We start from the raw sequence: 21,341 nt of genomic DNA on the forward strand, positions 1-21,341 counted from the left end.
ATTCAGTGCAACCCTACCCAGCGGTTCAGAGGAATACGGTGGATTTTCATGTTAGCACTTGGAATTACTTCCAGGACACCCTACAGCGTGAAAACAGTAGGCTGGGGAGTGTAACTGAGCTCTGCAACGGGACCCACCGCAGAGGGCGTTGGAGCGAGTCCGTGAGCCAGACAGGGAAAGCCCTTTGAAAAGTGCCTCTCGCACAGAAAACGTCCCACACACGTTTGGGAAAATCATTGCCATTATTACCATTTTACGTTCTATAGGCCCAAACTCTGTGCCTGGTACAGTCACGATCAAATGAAATCGGGTTCACCATTGAGAGGGGCTCACGGATGGTCAACGTGCTGATGAGGGCATGTAGAGGCCAAGCGGGAGACTCCATGCCCATGTCTGGATGCCCTGCATCCACGCGTCTCAGGAACCCAGGCCGAGGAGGGCTGGGCGTGTGGACCTGAACCCGTGAGTTCGTGTGCGTGGCGTTCAGATGCCCCTCCCTGGGCTCCAGCCCCTGCCTTGCCATTTTCTAGGTGTGTGATCTTGGGCGACTTGTTTCATACCTGTGAATCTTTGGCCGTTTTCTGCTTTTTCAAATAAACTCTTAATTTCAGACTAGTTTTAGATTGACGGAAAAGTTGCAAAATATAGAGTTCCCATATACCCAGTCCAATTATCCTCACTGTTAACATCTCATATTTGTACGGTGAATTCGTCACAATAAATAAATATCACTACATTACTATTAACTAAGGTCAGTGCTTTATTCAGATTTCCTTAGTTTTCCATTAAGGTCCTTTTTTTCTCTTCTAGGATTCCACCCAGGGCGCCCATTACATTTTGTCCTGTGAGCTGTGGCAATTTCTCAGACTTTCCTTGGTTCTGATGACAATTTCAAGGAGGACTGGTCAAGCATTTTGTAAAATGGCTCTCAACTGGGATCTGTCTCATGTTTTTCTCGTGGTTGGACTGGGGTAATGAGCTCTGGGGGGAAGTGCCACTCTCGTCCCACCGTATCAAGGGTGTGTACTAGCAACACGACTTACCGCTGTTGACGTTGCCCGTGATCACCTGGCTCATGGGCTGTCCGTCAGGTGTCCCCACTGTCAGGTCTCTCTCCCCCACCTTTCCATATTCTACTCTTTGGAAGGAAGTCACTATGTGACGTTCACAGTTAAGCACCTACACAAATTATTTGGAATTTTCCAAAATGGAAGATATGCCTATTTTTCCACAGTATGTTTGCTGTGTGTCTTCCCTGCCCCAGGCCTAGAACCAGACATTTCTTCAAGGAGCCCTGGTTCCTTTTCCTGGAAAATGGTCATAGAAACCAAGATCTGGGTGCTGGGTGTGCTTGGTGCCACAAGAGTGTCATTGCTTCTGAGTCCTCTCTGGCCACAGAGCAAAGTCTCCAGTTTTGCATTTTTTTTTTAAAAAGTTGAGCCCTGGCTGATGTGGCTCTGTTGGTTTGGAGCATCATCCCATGCACCAAAAGGTTGTGGGTTCAACTCCTGGTCAGGGCACATGCCTAGGTTGCAGGTTCAGTCTCTGGTCCGGGAATGTAAGAAAGGCAACCAACTGATGTCTCTCTCTCTCTCTCTCTTTCTTCTCTCTCTCAAAAATCAATAAATGCATCCTCAGGCAAGGATTAGAAAAAAGTTACGGAACATGGTGAATGCATCCACTCGCAGGTACGCTGCGATGCATGTGACAGGCCTACTAGATGGGACCAGTGATGGCCCAGACCCAGCTTTTACCAGGGGTCTGAAACCGAGGCTCAGACAGGGTCCAGGTGGGACTCACACACAGAGTCACAGGGCACCAGTGGGGTATCCCTGAGGGGCTGCAGGGATGTCCCATCTTTTCTCAGTGATGACAATGATTTACCTACTTGTCATGTGCTCAGAGTCCAGGTTTAGTTTCAGGGTGACACTGGTCTCCTAAAATGCATGTGAGAGTATCCCATTTTTTCCTTTGCTCTGTAATATGTGTGGGATGGGATTTATCCTTTCTTTCAGTGTTTGGTGGAACTCATGTTTGAAACTGGCTGGACGTGGTGTCTTTTGGGGGGATTACATCCTTAACTACCATTTCAATTTCTCATGGTCCCTAGTTTATTTTGTTTTAAATATCCCTTTGGGTTGCTTAATTTAGGTAATTTATATCTTCCTGAAAAGTGTCCTTCATCTAGGTTTTCAGATTCATCGGTATAATACTGTACACGGGATTCTCATAATTGGAAAAAAAAAAAAAAGGAGTCTCCTCTGAATCTGCAGTAATGTCCACCCTTTCATTCTGGATGTTGTTTACGGATCTCTTCTTTTTCTTCTCTCTCTTTTCTTGTTCATGCTTGCCAAAGGCCTGATGGCCTTCACAGCCCTTTCAATGACCAATTCTTACTAGTTTTCCTGTTTTCCTAATAAATGTAACTTGAGGCTGGACATTCTGTCTGGACCATCCCTTACCTGCACCCCACAGGCCTGGATACTCAGTCTGCTCACTGCTGCTCATTTCCGAACAGTGAGTTCAGTGACCACTCTGTGAAAGCCCATTCTCACGGAGTTGGTGACAGGCGGGGTTTCCCCAACCTGCCCTTCTGTGGTCCGATCCCATTACTTTTTTGTCCTTGGCCGCTTGCAGACACGACTGCAGAAAGGAAATTGTTGACAAATTTGCTTTAGAAAAATGGCTCTTGTCAGAGCCCAGATGGACTCCCTGGCCAGTCCTTTTCCTTGGAGGCAAGTATATTTTTAAGCGAGATTGCTTAATGCTGCCTCTAGACTAGCCAGAGAGGGGCCTGCTCCCTGGAGGGAAACCGGGGCTATCTTTCTTGTGTTGTCTAAATGTTTAACTTATCTAAAGAGCATTAAAGAGGCCGTGGGCTGCACTGCATTAATGGCCGGTTGGGCAGGTCGCCTTGGAGAGCCGCTCAGCGCTGACACGGTGAAATATTACTCTCCCTGATAGCTCCCGCAGAACTGTAAATCAGGCCTGCCTACTTCCAGCCGCTTCTGAGTCCCTCCAGAAAGATCCCTCCCAAAGCTCTGGCAGCATGCTGACGTGCCACCCGCCCCTCTGACTGCCCACCTGCCCGGCCACGCCTGAACCGGACCCGAGGTACCTTCTGCTGAAAACCTGTAGGTTAATCAGTTTTCTTACGAAGGACTCTTCGTTCACCCACTCTGCTGACCCATGCTCCTCTGCCCCACAGACATGAAGAACAAATGTCTCAGCTTGGAAGTCAGCTTGGCCTGAGATTATATCTCCACACTAGCTCAGTGACCCTGGGAGAGGGACCTCTTTGGAACTCACTTTACTCATCTGTAAAATGGAGATTTACGAAATCTCCCTTGCCGGGTTGTTGTGAGGTTTCAGTGAGAAAATGCATGTGTGATGCCTGGCACAGGGCCAGAGCTCCACACACGTCAGTGCCGGGCAGGCCAACCTCTTGGTGCCTCCGCTTTCCCAGCTCTGAAATGGGGACACATAACAGTCTTCACGTTCTGTGGCTGTTGTCCGCTTACACGAATGCGCGCAGCAAGCCCATGGGGAAGCACCCGGCACGCAGCGCCCGTCAGTTGCTGCTGGGGTTGTGTTTACTACTCACTCCTCTCTGGGCCCTCTGCTCAGCTCCAACCACGGTCCGTGTCCTTCTTTCTAGAAACGCCTTCAGAGCCTTTGCATGTGGCTCTGCTCGCCTTCAGGGCGGGGAGTGAGGGTGCTGTCACGGTTCAGTGTGGTTCCGGTTGCTACTTGTGTGGCTTTCGTGTTGCACATACAATGAGAAGATGATAGGCTAACGCACAGAGGAGTTTTCCATCTTTCGTCGGCCTTGCACCGTTTGCCCCGGAATTTCCACTCCCCTCGCTGCCTGAACTCGCTCGGCCTGCCCCAGGCTGTCCAGCTGCTCCAACCCTCCCTGCTCTTTCTTCCTCTGAGCCCACGGTCTGCAGTTCGGTCTGCAGTTCTGTGCGGGTCTGGGCTTCCTGCTGGGAATCTTCTTCCTCGGGCCACTGGCAATCATTTTCCCTGGGAGTAGCTGCGTAGCAAGTGGACAAGCACCAGGACGGTGGAGCCTGCTGGGGCTGCCGGGCCTGCCTGTTGCCACTGCCAGCTGTGTGACTCCGGCCTGCGCATACCACCTCGCTGTGCCTCAGTTTCCTCATTGTAAAATGGGTGCTACAGACTGAATATTTGTGGAATGAAGCCCCCCTCTTCCCGTTCATATGTTGAAGCTCTAACTTCCAGTGTGGCTGTATTTGGAGATGGGGCCTCTAAGGAAGTAATTATGGTTAAATGAGGTCATAAGGGTGGGGCCCTGAGCTAATAGGATTAGTGTCCTTATAAGAAGAGGCTAGAGCTCTGTCCCTCTCCTCTCTCCCTCTCTCTGCACAGGTCACCTAGGGAAGGCCATGGTGGGGACATAGTGAGAAGGCGGCCTTCCACAGTCCAGAAAGAGAGTCCCTCAGCAGAATCCAAATTTGCGGGCACTTCAATCTGGGACACTCAGCCTCCAGAACTGTAATAAAATTAATTCCCGTTGTGTACGCCCTCCAGTCAATGGTTGTTTTTTTATGATGGCCCACGCAGATTACTACAACAAGGTTAATAGAGTGAGAATCATATATGTGAATGTATGCAAACTGCTCAGAACAGTACTTGGCACCTAGTAAGCGTTCAGTGCATGTCAGCCATGATTACTGTTACTCTCACCCTCCTGACTGAAAATACAGTTCTTACCTTACAAGCTCCAGACTTGCACTGATAGAATTTCCTCAATGATGCCAATGTTCTGTCCATTATGATAGCCACCAGCCACATGTGGCTATTTACATTAAAATTAGTTAAAATTACATACAATGAAAAACTCAGTGCCTCACCACACTGGCTGTATTTCAAGTGCTCAGTCGCCACAGGTGCCCAGCGGCTCCCGTGCGGGACAGCGCAGATTGGACCATTTACATTGTCGCAGGACCGGGGGGACGGCACTGCTCTGCAGCATCGGCCTTCAAATGGTTTTGACTGTGATCTTCAGTAAGAAGCTCATTTTCTGCCACACAGAGATCTACATTACTGAAACCTAATCTACATTACTGAAATAATTTATAAAACAATAGTCATCGCTACTGTCTGTGGTATACCCTATTCTATTCTATTTTATTCCTTACTCTTTAATTATTTAAGATATTATGCTGGTCTTGACCCTTTAAGTGGGTCAGGGTTTGCTGTTGTACCGTATTAATACTGACTTATGGTAAAATCAGGGGTTGGGCAAGCTGGTTATATGATTCTAACTTGTAGTAAAATAAATATCTAACAACTGGAATGAAACAATTTGCTCCTCTACTAGGTAGTCTGCCCCCTGCCCGTGTACGCCCCCCACCCCCAGCCCCCGGCCTAGGTCCATGGCACCTGTCGCCCTCTGGTGGAGAGGCCCACTTACGGGGCGTGTAATGTATGCCAGGCTCTGGGCCGCCTGCTTTCGTCATTGTCACAGCTCTGGAAGGGGGGGCATTTCTTCTAACCATTTAGCAGATGAGGAAACAGGCTCAAAGAGAGGGAGCGACTCACCTAGGTCACACATGATAGAGACAGTGGAGCCAGGACTCAAAGGCAGATTGATTAGAAGGTACTTGCCTTAAACTCAGAACACACATCCTGAATGGCCTGAGCTACAGCTGAATGTGGCCCTTACCTTGTCTCTGGCCCATCCTTACGCCTCGCAGACCCTTCTCCTGAGTGCTTCTGGGAGGCCGGGAACCACTGCTCTACGCGGAAACCTGCCTCCTTCCGTGCCCGCTGCGGTCTGTTCTCCACTTGGCGGCCAGAGGGAGCCTCTAAACCGTAAATCAGATCACATCGCTGCCCTGCTCAAAACCCTCCAAGGGCTTCTTGTCACCCTTAGAATATTATCCAAAGCCTGACAATGGCACAAAGGCCCCACGGATCTGTCCTCTAACCCCCACTGTCCACCACAATCCTTGCTCCTCCTTCTCCAGCGGCTATGGTTGCGAAACCTACCCCAGGGCCTTTGCACCACTGTTCCCTCTGCCTGACACACTCTTCGCCCAGGTTCTCCTCTCCTTCCCATCTCTGCTCCAGTGTCAAAGAGGCCTTACCTGGTTCAGCCTGGTCAAATAACAGCCCCTGTAACCACCTCCTCCCTGACTCTGCCTGTCTCCCTTGGGAGCACTTCGTGGGACATCACCGTTCTGGTGTTTATGGCCTGCTCCCCCAACCGCAGGGTCAGGGCCTTGAGGGCAGGGATCTCACGGTGTTTCATCTGCCACCCAATCCACAGCACTAAGTGGGGCCTGGCAACGGGTGAGCTCTCTGCCAGCGGCTGCTGCACTTGGGAGCTGACCTCGGATTTACAGAGAAAAGAGTCTCACTTTGTTCCCGAAACCCGACCATCCTCCGGGAGCCGGGCCTCTGCTGGACTTCCGAAGACCTTGGGCCTCTCCCCATCCCAACGGCCCCTGGGAGCCACAGGGGGCGGCCTGTAGTTGCAGCAGGGGCTCCCTGCCCCGGCGCGCAGTATGCTTCCCCGTGTGTGAGTCTCAACTTCCCCACCGCGTAACAGGGCTTCAGTCCTGCTGAGGTGCCCTGGGGGCTTCTGGCACTGGGCACGGTTTTGAAAAAATTCAGAGAATAAAAACAAACTGCCTTGCCTGAGTAGCTCCAGCTGGTAATTACGATCCTTCTGTGAGCAGTGCCACTTTGGCTTCGGGGCCAGCTAGGAAGAGCAGAGGGGCCAAGGTGCCGGAAACGCCGCCGGAAACACACCAATCCCGCAAAATACCCGTCTCTGAGCTTCAGGTACAACCAAAGTGCCCACTACGTGTCTGGAGTTTTTCCTGCAAACCAGCTTCAGACCCCGGTGATCTGGCGCCTTCACCGGGGTGTCCCAGACATCTTACACCCATGTGCCCTGGACAGAACGGGGGGGGGGGTGTCCCCTGCTGCGCTCCCACGCCTTCCCTGTTCTGTCCATCTCAGAGGACGCGTTGTCGCCCTGGTGGGACCAAGCCCAGGAATCGCCCTGGACTCTGCTCTCTCCTCATCCTCACACCCAGCCCGTCAGCAAGTCCTCAGGGCTTTACCTCCACCCCAGCGCCCACGTCTTCCTCCCACCTCCATTCAACCCACTTTGTCTCTTTTGCGTGGACGACTGCAATAACGTCCTGCTGGTCTCCCTGCCCCCTCCCCCCTTCTCCTCCTGTTGCTCGTGCTCCATGTAGCAGCCAGAGTGGCCTTTTTAAAACATCAGCCAGGCCGCGGGTGCTCCCTGGCACCATGGGCACCCACAGTACTTGTAAATACACTCCAATGTCTGTGACCACGTCAGGCCAGGCCTCCCGCTCGGGGCTTACCTGGCCTGGCAGACCCTGGGCGCCCCTACTCACTACAGCCGTGTGGCCTTCTCTCTGATCCCACATCACTTCACACTGTTCTCACCTCGGGCCTTTGCAGTTGCTGATCCCGCCTCCCTCGACCTCCGCCCAGCTGGCTCCTGTCATCAGTCAGGCCTTGGCTCAAGTGTCACCTCCTCGAGAGGCACTCCCCGACCCCCTCGGAACGCTGGTCCCCCATCGTACCCCCCTCACCCATCGCTCACTGTCACATCTCATTGTTTTATTTTTTTTCACATCCTTTTCACTATCATAAACTTTCTTGCTTATGGATTGGCTTGGTTGGTCACCGCCTGGCCCTGGGGAATTTAGGGTGACTCAGACAGATGTGGTCCCTGCTCTCATGAAACTGACATTCGAAGGAGGAGACAGGGAAAAAGCTACATCTACTCTGAGCTTCTCCACTACAGGGCCAATAACTTCCTTTTTTTTTTTTTTTTTTTTAAATAAAGCAAGTTGGGCTTTGCTCTTTGCAATCAGCTGAGTCTTTACTATTTTAGACTCCATAAATACTTGCTGAATTCAACTGCCAGGTTTATTTTGTTTTGCTCTATTTTACTCTCAATTTCTCTCCCTCTCTCTCCTCTCATCTCTCCTGACCCTTCTTTCCTCCAAGGCACGAGACGTCATTGTAAAAGAAGGCTGCAGGCTGCCGCTGACTAGAGACAGCCGCAGGCCCTGGTGCTACTGGGGTTCCCCGCCCCTCCAAAGCTCTCTTTCCTCATCAACAAGTTTCAACCTCGAGCCTCTCTTTGAGACAGATGTTGGGCAGAGAACAAATCCTTTTCATATACAGGAGGGCTGAGGCCCAAACGGCTTGCCTAGACTGAACAGAACGCAAGGCTGATGCTTTCGGCAAGGATTTGCTGCCCGGCCCCCTCCCCGGATTCGCGGCTGGAAAGGAAACCCTGTCTCCTCTCCTGACGAGGAACATTAGTATCACACTGGGCTGGGCGGGGCGGATTTGGAATTCGTGGCCCTCATGTTTCTACTTCACAGTTTAGTCCGCAGGGATTCACAGGTTCTGGGGAAAAAATTCCTACTAAGATAAGTAGACTTGTTCTTTCATGAACGGTTTTATTTTAGGTTGCCTTTATTTTTAAATCTGGTAAAGCAATAATGAGACATAATTTACAAAGCCACAGGCCCTCGCATTACTCCTCTAATCAGCCAGAACACCCTTCTTCACTTTGGAGAAAGCTGCTTGCTCTTTCATTAGAGGTCACCAATGCACTATAGTTCCCTCTTTGCTTTGGCTACCAGGGAGCTCAGGGATTAACTCTGAACTTAATTTCAATAGTTAGCTTAAGCCAGAATTTTTTAGTACAACACCTTACCCTAGCTTTCTATTCCTTTGCTTTAGTAGTTCCATTTTAAATATATTTTCCATTTGAAATTATTTCTAAATCTTTTTGACACAGGCTGGGCATAAACAAATGAATTAAATTTATTTCTGAAGCTCCTTTCGCCATTTCCTCTCTCCCTTGATGTTTGCTTAAAGGAGACCTGGAGCAGCTACTTTACTTTTTAAAAAGATTTATTTATTTTTAGAGAGAGGGGAAGAGAAGGAGAGAAACAGCGATGTGGTTGTGTCCCCAACCAGAGACCTGGTCCACCACCCAGGCCTGTGCCCTGACCAGGAATCAAACTGGCTCCCTTTCTGTGCGCGCGCCGGTGCTCAAGCTCCTGAGCCACACCAGCAAGGACAGGAGCAGATACTTTAAATAAGCATAGCCCCTCTGCTTGCTCTCTTTGTAAAACACGTTTTTAGGGGAATGTAAATTGCTTTTTAAAAGCTTCCATCTTGGCCCACTGCTAATAACTACGGATCCAGGAGGATCTGGACTAATTTGCCTTAATTAACTTATTAAATAGCAAATTTCAGGAGGAAGAAACGACGCAGCCTTTATTGGATTAGTAAAACTGCCAGTGGACATCACCCGTAGAGAGGCGAGAAAGGCCCATTAACTGCCCAGGGAAGCCGGGGAGATAATCCAGTCTAGTGTGTTTTTAATCAGCTGTTGCTGGCCCTAGTTTTGTGCCTTCTTAGGGGCTGCCTAGCACAAGTTTCTAGCCTTCAAAGGAAAAAGAGGGAGAAAAAGAAAAGAAACTCTTCCCCCAAACCAGAAGCAGGTGGTTAAATACTGCGAATATGAAATGAAACAAGCCATGCAAACCTCCAGGTCATTGAAGAACAAATGCGTGTCTGCGAGGTTGAAGATCATTTCCTCCATCATCAGGCCGATACGCACGGATGTCGTGGTGTCCTGTTGGAAGGAGGGGAGGAGGGTCCCGTGTGAGCGAGTCGTGCCATCTCAGCCTCCCTCCCCCTCCCGTCCCACCTCCGAAAGGCCTTTCTTCATCTGCACGGCTCGTGCACGTCTAGTGCACGGCTTAAAATGTGTCCCCGTGTGCGGTCAGGGTGCTAATGCACAGCTTCTGAGATTTCCCTTCTGGTTTTTCATAACTTATATTTACCCCCCTTTAGTATTTCATTCTCCCCTTAAAAGCCCCTGGAAGTGCAACTGTGTTCAGTGTTGCAAGGAGCAGGACGGCCTCTTGGGAACGCGCATCTTCAGGGAGGCCTGAGAGATGGCAGGGCAGGTGAAGTGGCGTAAACTATGCACAAACAGTTGGAGAGCTGGGATACGGGCTGTCTCTTTACAACAATCTCTCTGTGCAGGCCGCCATACTCCTCCTAGTATCTTAAATGCCACTGGTGTCTAACAATAGAGATTAATTATAAAAACTAACACAAAACCCACTAGGGTGCATCCTAAACCAGGGATAATGAAGCAGCCATTAAAAAAACGAAGTCATGTTAGTGTTATTGGTATGAAACGATCACGAAGAAATACAGTATAAATAACAAAAGCAAGCTGTATCACAGTATCACGTGGGACACACATTCGGCAATAAAACGGTCCCTTCTTGCTCTACTTCTTTTCTATACACATGGCATGGTAGATTGCATTACTCTTCACCCATATTTGGGGTCCCTTCCTGAAAAGCTTCTCCCTGTAGGCAGGTGGTGTCTACCAGGGGCTGTCAAACTAAATCTCACCTGTTGCCTGTTTTCCTATGGCTCACAAGCTGAGAATAATTTTTTATATATTTTCTGACAGTGTACCATCTCTATGGCTGCTTTTGTGCTTTGAAGGCAGAGGAGGGTAATTGCCATGGAGACCCTATGTTCTGTGGGGCCTAAGATGTTTACTATCTCACCATTCCCAGTCGGCAGGCCCCTGATATAGACCCTCCCTGTTAAAATCAGGTGGGATCATGTGACTTGCTTTGGCCAATGATCTATGAGCCGAAGTAATGCTTCACTTCCGGTGGGAAGCTTTAGGAGTCAGGACATGGTTTGCCATGTACTCTCTCTTCCCACATCACAAGACTAAGTGCTCCAGATAAAAGCTACCCTGACAGCCTGGGTTCCAGAGGAAAGATGACGTGGGTTGGGGCTGCAACAGACCACAATGAACGTGGACCATAAATGAGAGGTCGATGAGATTCGGGGGATGTTTGTTATTACAGCATAGCCTCACCGATCCCAACTGACACACGTGGAAAATATGTGGCATAAGGGTTCTCAACCCTGGCTGTACACTGAAATGACACGAGGGGCATTTTAAAATCCTGAGGCTCAGCCCTGGTCGGGTAGGTCACTGGGTTAGAGCGCTGTCCTGATGCGCTACGGTTGCGGGTTCGATCTTTGGTTAGGGAATACACAAGAAGCGACCAATACATAAATAAGTGGAACAAGAAATCGATGTTTTTCTCTCTCTCGAATCAATAAATAAAACAATTAAAAGAAAAATATACTGAGGCTCAGGTTGAGCCCCACACCTATAAAATCAGAATTGCTGAGGGTGGGGTCTGAGAATCAGGAATTTTTAAAGTTCCTCAATGTGATTTTGAGGTGCAGCCAACATTAAGAACCACTGGTCTAAAAGGATATACAACACTTAGTAATATTCCCGGTTAATGCCTATTGCATGTTTTCTCTGTGCCACTCTATATGTATTAACATTTAATTCAGTCAGAGCTCTTGGAAGTGAACCCTATTATTTTCCCCTCTTACAGATGAGAAGACTGAGGCTCACAAAGGTTAGATAACCTGATCAAGGTCACATGACTAGGAAGTGCTGGGATTTGAACCCAGGAAATCTGATTCTAGAGCAGCACTGCTTTTGAGGAGGTCTTGAAAGGACTGGGGGTGGGGGTGGGGCAAAGGGGACCTTGTACTGGAACTCTGTAGATCTCCCTTCCTGTTTGAATTTTCTTTTTACGGAAAGGTTGTATTACTTCTATTATAGAAATAAATAATTAACAACATCAACCCTTCTCGACCCTTAGAAGAATGTAGCCGGTGATCTCAGCTACACACACACACACACACACACACACACACACACACACGCACACACAGTGAAGAATGAAGGCCAGGAACGCAGCCATTATGCAAAACACTTCATCAGGGCCCCCACCGCCAGAGCTCAGCACTCAGAGTCCTGGCTGGACGTTGCAGGGTAGAGCACTCGGTGAAAAATGAAGACAAAATGAGGAAAACAAACTTTTCAGGGCCAAGAGGGAATCATTGTGCGACCTGGGAAAAGGTTCTGGGGGTGTTTTCACGCATTACTCATACCCCAACCATTTCACCTCTGCATAACTGCGCATTCCTTCTAGGCCAGGCTGTGCGTGCACTGACCACCGACAACCAGCCGCAATGCGCTGGACCAGGAGCAAGAGGAAGCTGCTGTTGGGACTCATCCGCTGAAAGGATTTGCTTAGAAAATGTCCACTCCCCGGCCAGTGCATAAAACAGGGAAAGTAATTATTGTATACAAAATGGCTTATCTGTGAAACGTATTTGTATGGTGTTAAGAAGACAAATCCTCGATGCTGATAAAGCTGAAATGCTGATTTATTGACACTAGGAGGATGTGATGAGAAAGCTTGCACGTCTGTGAGGGGGGCAAGGGTGAGAAAAGAGCTGAATTCTTGTCTTCTAGTTTGAGAAGCCAGAAATCATGCCTACGTAGAAAAAAAAGATCAAGAAGTACTCACCTAAGGAGGTTACCTAGAACTCTGGAGGTAAATACCAAAGAACCAGCAAGAGCTCAAAGCAGTAACCTCTGGGTAGAAAGAAAGACCGCTGTTTTTCATTGTACGTCCCTTTGGAGGACTGCATGCATTTTAAACTACATGCATAAATGTCTTAGATTTTAAAAACTAAATAAAAAAAAATAAAACATTCTCAGTAGTTCCACTTCTCATTATCTCTCCTAGAAGAAAAATTTATACTTGTGAGCAAGAGACAAGTAAAAAGATGTTCATTATAGAACTGTTTGTAAGTAGGAGAACGCTGGAAAACGATATAGCTATCCAGCCAAAGGTGATTAGAGAAATAAAATAGAGTAGTATATTCAACCATGGAAAACTAGATTCAATTGAAAGAAATGAACCTGACTTTCATGTATTAATATGGATACACCAAAAACATATTATTGAGTGAAAGCAGCAATCTTCTGAAAGTTATACACTGCATGTTTTACCATACATTATAAATACATAAAATGTTCCTACATATTTTCCATGGGCACTTATATATTTGTAAATATCCTAAAGGATATACCCTGGGTCAACAATAATTACTTCTGGCAGGCAGAGAGGTGGGAACAGGAATTAGAGGTGATGATGATCAAAGTAAACTTCAGCAGGATCTAGAACACGCTAACATTTTATAAAAGAGAAGGGATTCAAATACTTATTGGATGATGAAAAATTAAAACAAAAATTCAAAGTCACCCAAAGGTCCCTTAGAATACCTATCTATTCTTGAGCATTCTTGTTATTTCCTGTTTTCCTAAAATCTGCTTGCATGTTGCTCAGTAGATTGTTTTGAACTGTGGAGGCGGCACCTCTGGTGAAAGCACTTGATAAAAACTAGTTGTACAGAGGCAGAAACGTCTGGAATAGCCCAAGAAAAGCACAAGTGTCCCGGGAGTCAAGTGATGCAGAGTGTTAATCAGGGCCAGACCACATTCTCCAAGTAGAAAATATTTTTCCAGGGTTGCAAAGACTGAGAAACTAAGGAAAAAAATTGGTGGAGCCTCAGCATTAATTAACGTGAAATACACCTGGAATAAGGGCACGACAAAAGCCACCGGCTTCATTGGGAGCTGCCTGCTGACCACATCCCTAATGCATCCCACAAACACACCGCCCTGGTTGGTGGGCTTCAGTCGCCCTGTGCAGCTTGGAGGGCGAGGCCCCTTTGACTGACCCAACACGCCGCCCAGTGAAATAAAGCCTAAAATATGGGAGCCTTCACACCATGTTCCTTAACTAACAAAAGGCCCCTGACCCATTCAAGTCCACCCTGATCCCTCTACCATGTGACGTGCAGCGAGGATGGCGCGAGGGAGCAGGTGTCAACACCCAGCCTGCTATGCAGCAGGCTCTGCAAGCGCTGGTCCTTGGCAAAACCCCCCAATCTGCTCTTTCCCTCTGAAGCAGAGCACCTGTTTCTGTAAACCCAGCCGGAACACCCACGCCATCAGACAGTACCACCTCACATGAAAACCATTTTCTTCGTCATTACATGCTCTTTGGAGTAAAGAAAGAAAAAAAAAAAATCAGTGGTTAATTTCCTAAACAAGCAACAGCAGAAACAGATTTGCTTTTAAGAAATGGTCAATTTAAACCAGAACAGAGAACCGAGAAAAGGGAGTTTTTCCAAAACAGGCTTCAATTTGTAACTTGTCCGTCAAAGAGCTGCGCTGGGGGCTGGTGGGGTTGGGGTGGATGGAATGTCATCTTTCAGAGTTTGTGGGTGGTTCTCTCCCAGCGAAGGGACCAATCAGACTAGGGTGCTGCAGGGTTTTTTTCCACATGCCCTAATGTTCTACAGATTTCTCAGGGTTTGTTCGGTTTTGATGACAGCGAGGTGGGCTAAGCACGCATTCATTTACAAGCCTCAGTGCATTGGACACCCCCTCCCCGGACCCCAGGCAGATGCCGGGGACCTGATTGCAGCTCGGTAACCTAATTATTACGCATTCTTGGTGAAGTTCCCTTAATTAGAGGGGATGGTGGGGACTTTCACCACATGGACCACTCTCAGATCTGCCTTGTGGGTCAGTAAGTTATCTTGTGATGTGTGGTTGTATTTCCTGGATGGAAGGGAGAGTGAAGGAGCATAAAAAAGAAAGCTTTTCTAAAAACAAAATTAATCTGATGTCACACATGAATGAAGAATATGACATGTGCATTCTGAGAGGTTTAAAAACCTGGATGCAAAAGTTGGTCAGCGTTAAGAAGAGAGCAGTTGTTTTCTATCAAGGGTCTGTATCCTCGACTTTACAAGCTCCCCTTCTCAATCCCAACAGATTAGAAGGCAACCGTTTTCATTACAAAAGAAGCCCAAGTTTTTTGTTTTGTTCTGTTTCTTTAAACCAAAAAAGTTGTTTGAATGACCCACAACTCTATTTATCCATTAAAGAATTCCCTTTTCTGAGTTTTCCAAATTTTTATAATAGATGGATCTAAAGGGTGTTTAATTCAAAGAAGTGAGATCCACATACTACTCCACTCACGACCTTTTGAACAAAAGGCAGGCACACCCCAAATTTATCTTGAAATGGGCTTCTACGGCTGTGGTCTTTTGGGTTCTTTCACAGCTGACTGAGTAACAGCAACAATAATTATAACAATGGCCGACCTTTACTGAGTGCTTTGGAGTATAGGTTGAAAAGGAGGGCTCTGAGCCAGACTGATTATAAGGCCACTTCCACCTCTTACTGGCTAGATGACCTTGTATGAGTTAGTTAACCTCTGTGTGCCACGGTTTCTCATCTGTGAAATGAGGTTACTTACCTCATAGGGTTATTAGAAAGATTAAATGAGTTTTTCAAAGTGCAGGTAATAATCCTTTTAGTGAAAGTTTACTTTAACAACCATCATAAAAAGGGAGAAAGAATAGAGGTCATACAAGAGAATCCCTGGGTCAGTAAAATGTGGCCCATGGCCTGGATTTGTAAATGGAGTTTAATTGGAACACAGCCATGTGCGTTTGTTCACATATATTTATAGCTGCTTTTGTGTTACAATGGCAGAGTTAATAGTCACTACGGAGCCTAGCTTAAAGCCTAAAGCATCTATTATCCCTTTATAAAAAATAGCCTGTCAATCCCTAGAATAGATAGATGATAAAATGTCAGAATACGACATATGCGGTAATGCTGAGCTTCTGTTTCAGTTGGAGTGTGTGTGTGTGTTTGTGTTACATCGCTATTTATATTGCTATGACTATTACTGTTATTACCATATGACTTGTGCATGGTCACTTGTAAGAGGCAGTGCTGGGACTAGAACTCAGGTCTGACCTGACTCCAGATTCCATAGTCCTCTGGTTGTGCCGTGATGCCTGTTCTGGCTTCTCTGCTTTGAGGGTGTGTCTGCCTTCCATGGCTCGGCTGTGTGACCAGAGCTAAGGGGCCCCTCTGGAATCTCCACTGCACCAGACCTCTATGGTAGCTGGTGGTCTCCGTCTGAGCTGAGCCATTTAGTTGCTTTCACTGGGGGTCCCTGTCTGTGCAGGAAAGGGCTGGCTCCGCAGGCCTGGGCTGCTCAAAATTGGCACGTTCCTGAGAAAGGTCTGTCTTCAAGACTGGCCCTCGGCTGGCTCCTAGCAGATGAGCTCTGAGCACCTGTGCCACGCGGTGCCAGTTGTTCCAACAATTCAGGCCAACTGTATGATTTATGGGGGACACCTGTTTTGTTCTGGGGGGCTGGCATCTGAATGGCTCAGGTCAGCCCGAAGGCGCACATGCCTCTATCACCAACCCCAATGAGACCCTGGGCATCCAAGCTCAGGTGAATGTCCCTGGTTGGCAACACTTCCCAGGTGTTGTCACACTTACAGAGGTGTGCAAGCTACCTGGAGTGCGGGTGCTCTGCTGGGAGAAGATACCTGGAAGGTTGTGCCTGGTTTCTCCTGGACTTCATTCCGCACACCTTCTCCTTTTGCTGGTCATAATCTGTGTGCTTTCTCTGTAATCAGCTGTAACTGTGAGTGTAACAGGTTTTCTGAGTCTTGTAGGTACTAGGGGTGTCCAACCCATGGCCCGTGGGCCTCATGAGGCCCAGGATGGCTATGAATGTGGCCCGACACAAAATTGTAAATTTACTTAAAACCTTTTTTTGGTCATCATCTTTCATTAGTGTTTGTGTATTTAATGTGTGGCCAGGACAACTTTTCTTCCAGTGTGGTCCAGAGACACCAAAAGGTTGGACACCCTGACTGTCTCTATGAGCCTGAGGGTGGTCTTGGGAACCGCTGCCATGGTGTCTTTATCAGACACCTTGAAAAAGAGGTGGCATGATATTGTGGAGTTACGTAACCTCCCTGGGAATGAATTTTCATGCCTGTAAATGAGCAGTTAATCATGTTTGGTAGAGATAGTATCCAGGATGATCTCACAATGTAGGCCTGGCCGGAATCACAGTGACTGGTTCAGAGATGGTCATGTGGCCAGTGGGAGCCAATAAAAATTGGCTCTAGGACGTGAGCTGTAACTATAGCCTGAGCTGGCGGGACCTAAGGTTGAGGATGCTGGCAGCCCTCCCGGTCCCGAACACAGGCAGAGCCTTCCTGGCAACGCACACGTACCCACAGCAAAGCATTACAGGGTCAGATCGCACCGATCCTGAAGTCTGCCTCTAGACATCTGGGTTACATGAGCAACTAAGTTTTCCTTTTGGGCTTAAACTAATGTATGTTGAATTTCTGTTGCTTACAATCAAAAGATTTTTGACTGTGCTTGCCACTTGCCCAGGCCCATACAAAACCGGGTGGTCCCAACATCGGCCATGTCCAGTGGGCATGTTCAAGTGCTTCTGCTCATCTTAGCAACAACCAAGCTTTTCCAAGAAGCGCTTCAGAAGGACTGAATGTCTTCTCTTCTGATGTCACCTCTAGGCCCCCCTGAACTAAGGTGACGGAAGCCAGTTGCATGGAAGGGTCCGAATTACTATTTGGTCTTTGAGCAACCATCTACCCTGCATATAAACATTACTTAATGGGGCAAATGGCTTCCTCCCAACGGCCACCACCAGTTGCCTCCACCCCTCACGAGCTGTGCATGAAAGTGGCCACAGGCAAGAGGCTCCATGAAGCAAAGTGGTTGAGAGCATCACCCTCTCTGAGCCTCGGTTTCTTCATCTCAATACAAGCCGTGAGTCCTTCCTAGGGCTCCCGGCGGGTAATGCATGCGATGCGACTAGTGTTAGGTATTATCAGCAAACAGCAGCAGGGCCCAGAATTTTACGCCAGAAAGATTTCCCTGCTAAGAAATTCCCGTGGAATAGTGTAACCTGGTATTTTTCAAACCGTGGCCATTCTCATAATACCTTTGCAAGTTCTGCCACCCTGTGCAGCCGCCCTGTTCACTTAATATTTTCCTTAATTCAGGTACCTGTCCCCTTTTTTTCTAAATTAAATGCATTTGGTTTAGAAAGAAACCTGTTATCATGGCCAGAAATGGCAAATCTGTTCCACTCAGCATTAAGCAGAAGGTAGCCATAAAGATAGGTATGTGTACTAGTGTATCACCGCCTGCTGCAGAAAATTACTACCAACTTAGGGGCTTCAAAGAATGCACATTTATTCTCTTACGGTTCTGGAGATCAGACTACAATCAAGCAGTTAGCGGGGCTGTGTTCTGTCAGGAGGCTTCAGAGAATCAGTTCCCGCGACCTTTTCAGCTTCTGGAGGGACCTGCACTCTCTCCCCTCCGCCCTCTCCCTTCCGCCCTCGTGTCTCCTGCTCCTCGGCCTGCCTGCTTCCCTCCAGTAAGGACCCCTGTGCCTACACTAGGGTCGCGTGGTCACATCTCAAAGTCCCCTTTGCCATCTAAGGTAACGTTCGCAGGTCCTGGGGACCAGGAAGTGGACATCCTTTGGGGAGGTCATTGGCCTGCCTGTCACAGGAGGCCGCCACCATGTTACGACATGTGGCTCTTGTGGATACGTCATCTTGGGGACCATGTGTTCAGGCAGTGGTTCTCAGCAGAGGTGGCACTTCCTCTTAGAGGGTAGTTTGGAAAATTGGAGGGCATATTTGGTTGTCATAGTAATTGGCGGGGGTAGTGGCATTTGGGGGGTGATATTGTGATTTATAAAAAATATTATTTGGGTCTTCTGGCACAGAGCTCCTAACACTCTTGGAGAGTCCTAAGTGACTAGAGGAATGAAACTGAAAGGAACATCTTTTCTTATTCATAACAAGCCCCTTTCAACCACACAGTTTAGGTTAGTGAAGGAACTTTTGGAAAAAAGTCTGGCAGTGGTTGCCGGGGAAACACACCTCGTTGCTTAGGGGGTTGGAACTCTCAGCCCCACCCCCTGACTTCCGGGGAGGGGAGTGCCGGAGATTGACTTCAATCACCAATGGCCCACGATTTAATCAATCACGCCGATGTCATGAAGCCTTCATAGGAACTCAGAAGGACAGCTGGAAAGAGCTTCTGAGGTGGTGAATATATCCACATGCCAGGAGAGGGGCGTACCCAGGTTTCATGGGGACAGAGGATCCCACATTTGGGACCCTCCTGACCCTGCTGTATGTACTTCCATGTATAGCTGTTCATTAAAGGGTGTTCATCTACACCCTTTAAATAAACTAATAAGTGTAAGTAAATGTTTTTCTGAGTTCTGTGAACTGCTCTAGCAAGTTAATCGAACCCAAGGAGGGGGTGGCAGGAATCTCCCATTTATAGACGGCCAGTGAGAAGCACAGGCGGACTGGGGATGGGCATCTAAAGCGGAGGCGGTCTTGTGGGACTGAGCCCATACCCCGCGGGGTCTGCTGCTCTCCCCAGGAAGACAGGATGAGAATTTTAACAAAAATCAGAGCTGTTCTCCTCCTTTGAAACCACTAGCTCCCCATGGCCTCCGAGTAAAGCCAGCATCTTTCCACCATTTCTTTTTCTGCTCCAGCGCGTCTTTCTGCCCTGTAACGCCGAACTCGCTCCTGCCTCAGGGCCTTTGCATGCGCTGTTCCCTCTGCCCAGAATTCCCTGTCCTCAGGTATGTTCGAGGCTGGCTCCTCTGTGATATAAAGTTCCCACTTTCAGTACCAGAAAGGACTTCTCTGACCCTTCCATTCTAGAGCAACCCTGATGCTGACCCTCCACTCACTCCACATCCCATTATCCTGTTAAAAGTTTTTAACAGCATTTATCATGATCCGAAATAACCTTATTTACTTATGATTTTTGTGCCTCTACCACAACCCGAAGGTCAGTTCTGTGGGAGCTATTGCTATGTCCCTTGACCCTGGAGTTAAATAAAAATATTTAACTGAGCCCCATACTCAGTTAAATATTTTTTATAAAGGAATATATAAATGTGTGAGCTTTATGTACATTACTATGTCTCCTCCTCAAAATATCTTTTCCCTATTTCACAGATAAATCAAGACTCAAAGCAATGAGGTGACTTGTCCAAGGTCACGCTGCTAATAAGTGGCAGGTCTGGGGTTCAAAACCAGGACTGTCTGCCAAGGAACCTCCAAATCTTAGCCATTGTTCTCGCTGAGTATGTCCTTAGAGGTTTGAATAATATCAAATAAAGTACTTTATAAGGGAAAAGAAGCTTAAGGCAGCTTATTGTCAGATTTAAAAAAAAACACACGCCTGATTTAAAACTGTCAATGTCTACTGTTAATGAAGTAAATGACCCATTTAATGAAATTACACTTCCAACGCGGGAAGAAATGACGAGCAGCTGCCGTGTGAAAATCAGGCCGGATTCTCTTCTCAGGTCTCAGCCTGGCTCTCCTTTCTAATCACTGCTGGGCTTCGGGGAGGACAAAAGGAGGCCCCGATTGCCTCTGAGCTTTTGTGCCTTTCATTTCCTGGACTTGAGATGGAAAGGCAAAGTTCCCTTGTTAAATCCTCACTGCTCGCTGCCCTCCTCCCCGCCCCCAAAGCCAGAAATGGCTCTGCGGGAACCAGACACCTTGGCTGAGACTGGAAATCGGATCCCTGTCGCCGGCCCCGGAGGGCTCCAAGTCCCCTCTTTGCTCCCCGGCCTTCCCGCGACTTCGAGTAGCTGTGACTTTTCCAGGTGCTGTCACAGGAGTCAAAAAGAGGCGTGACGTGCGAAGGCCCATTTTAGTGACCAAACTTCAGGGCCTCCTTAGATCCATTAATGGTATCAAATGCAATGTTTCCAAAGCAAACTTTCAGGAAAAAACACACCCAAGCAACCAAGCAAAAAGCAAGAAACGCTGTTAAATGCTGTCGTGTTCTGACGGTGGCCTAAGGTGAGCCGCTTCCAGGTCCGCTTCATCCCTGTTGGGGCTGTCTCAGGTGCAAGGCCACCGTCAGCTCAGGGCTTCGAGGTGAGGCCCGGAGAGCCCAATCTGTGCCCCGAGATGCTTCGATTCCGACATCCTGTGCGTTAAGCTCACTTCCAGTCCTGGTCCTCTGAGCAGACCCCATCCCCGGCGTCAGCCCTCCCGGCCTGTGTGCTCGTCTTCCCTGCTCCAAACACATCTTGGAGCTCGGAGTGCTCCCAGGGGACGGAAGTCTCTGTGGCTCCAAAGAGACATCTGGAGATTCCTGAACAGTTCCCTCAGCACAAAGCTTCTGGGAGGATGAACTCGGTTAACCCTGCTTCGTGCTCCTCATGAGGCTTTTCTGAAGGAAACTTGCGTAACAAGTAGAGGTAGCTGTTCGGGAACGCGAAGTGGCTGCTGGGTCATCATGTGCTAGCAGGCTCATCCACAGCTGACGTTTGGGTGGGAACTATCAGCTCCTGGGATGTGTTCCTGCAAGACGTCGGTGGCCTGGTGAACCGTCAAACTCCCAGAGATAATTATGTTTAAAGCAGTGATTTGGTCCAGTTCTTTAGGGGGTC

At 48.2% G+C, this 21,341-nt stretch overlaps 1 protein-coding gene across 1 annotated transcript in view; it reads right to left on the reverse strand.

Moving 5' to 3' along the window:
• The window catches only part of EYA2 (EYA transcriptional coactivator and phosphatase 2), a 208,769-nt gene that overhangs the window by 19,094 nt on the left and 168,334 nt on the right, over window positions 1-21,341 (reverse strand). The window contains exon 10 of the mRNA XM_054573645.1: window positions 9,587-9,676. Coding sequence (XP_054429620.1) covers window positions 9,587-9,676 — 90 coding nt within the window. The remainder of the gene's footprint in view (window positions 1-9,586; window positions 9,677-21,341) is intronic.

Source organism: Pteronotus mesoamericanus, unplaced genomic scaffold, assembly GCF_021234165.1.
Source record: "Pteronotus mesoamericanus isolate MK-2021 breed Mesoamerican mustached bat unplaced genomic scaffold, CSHL_Meso_final contig_25, whole genome shotgun sequence".
Lineage (NCBI taxonomy): Eukaryota > Metazoa > Chordata > Mammalia > Chiroptera > Mormoopidae > Pteronotus > Pteronotus mesoamericanus.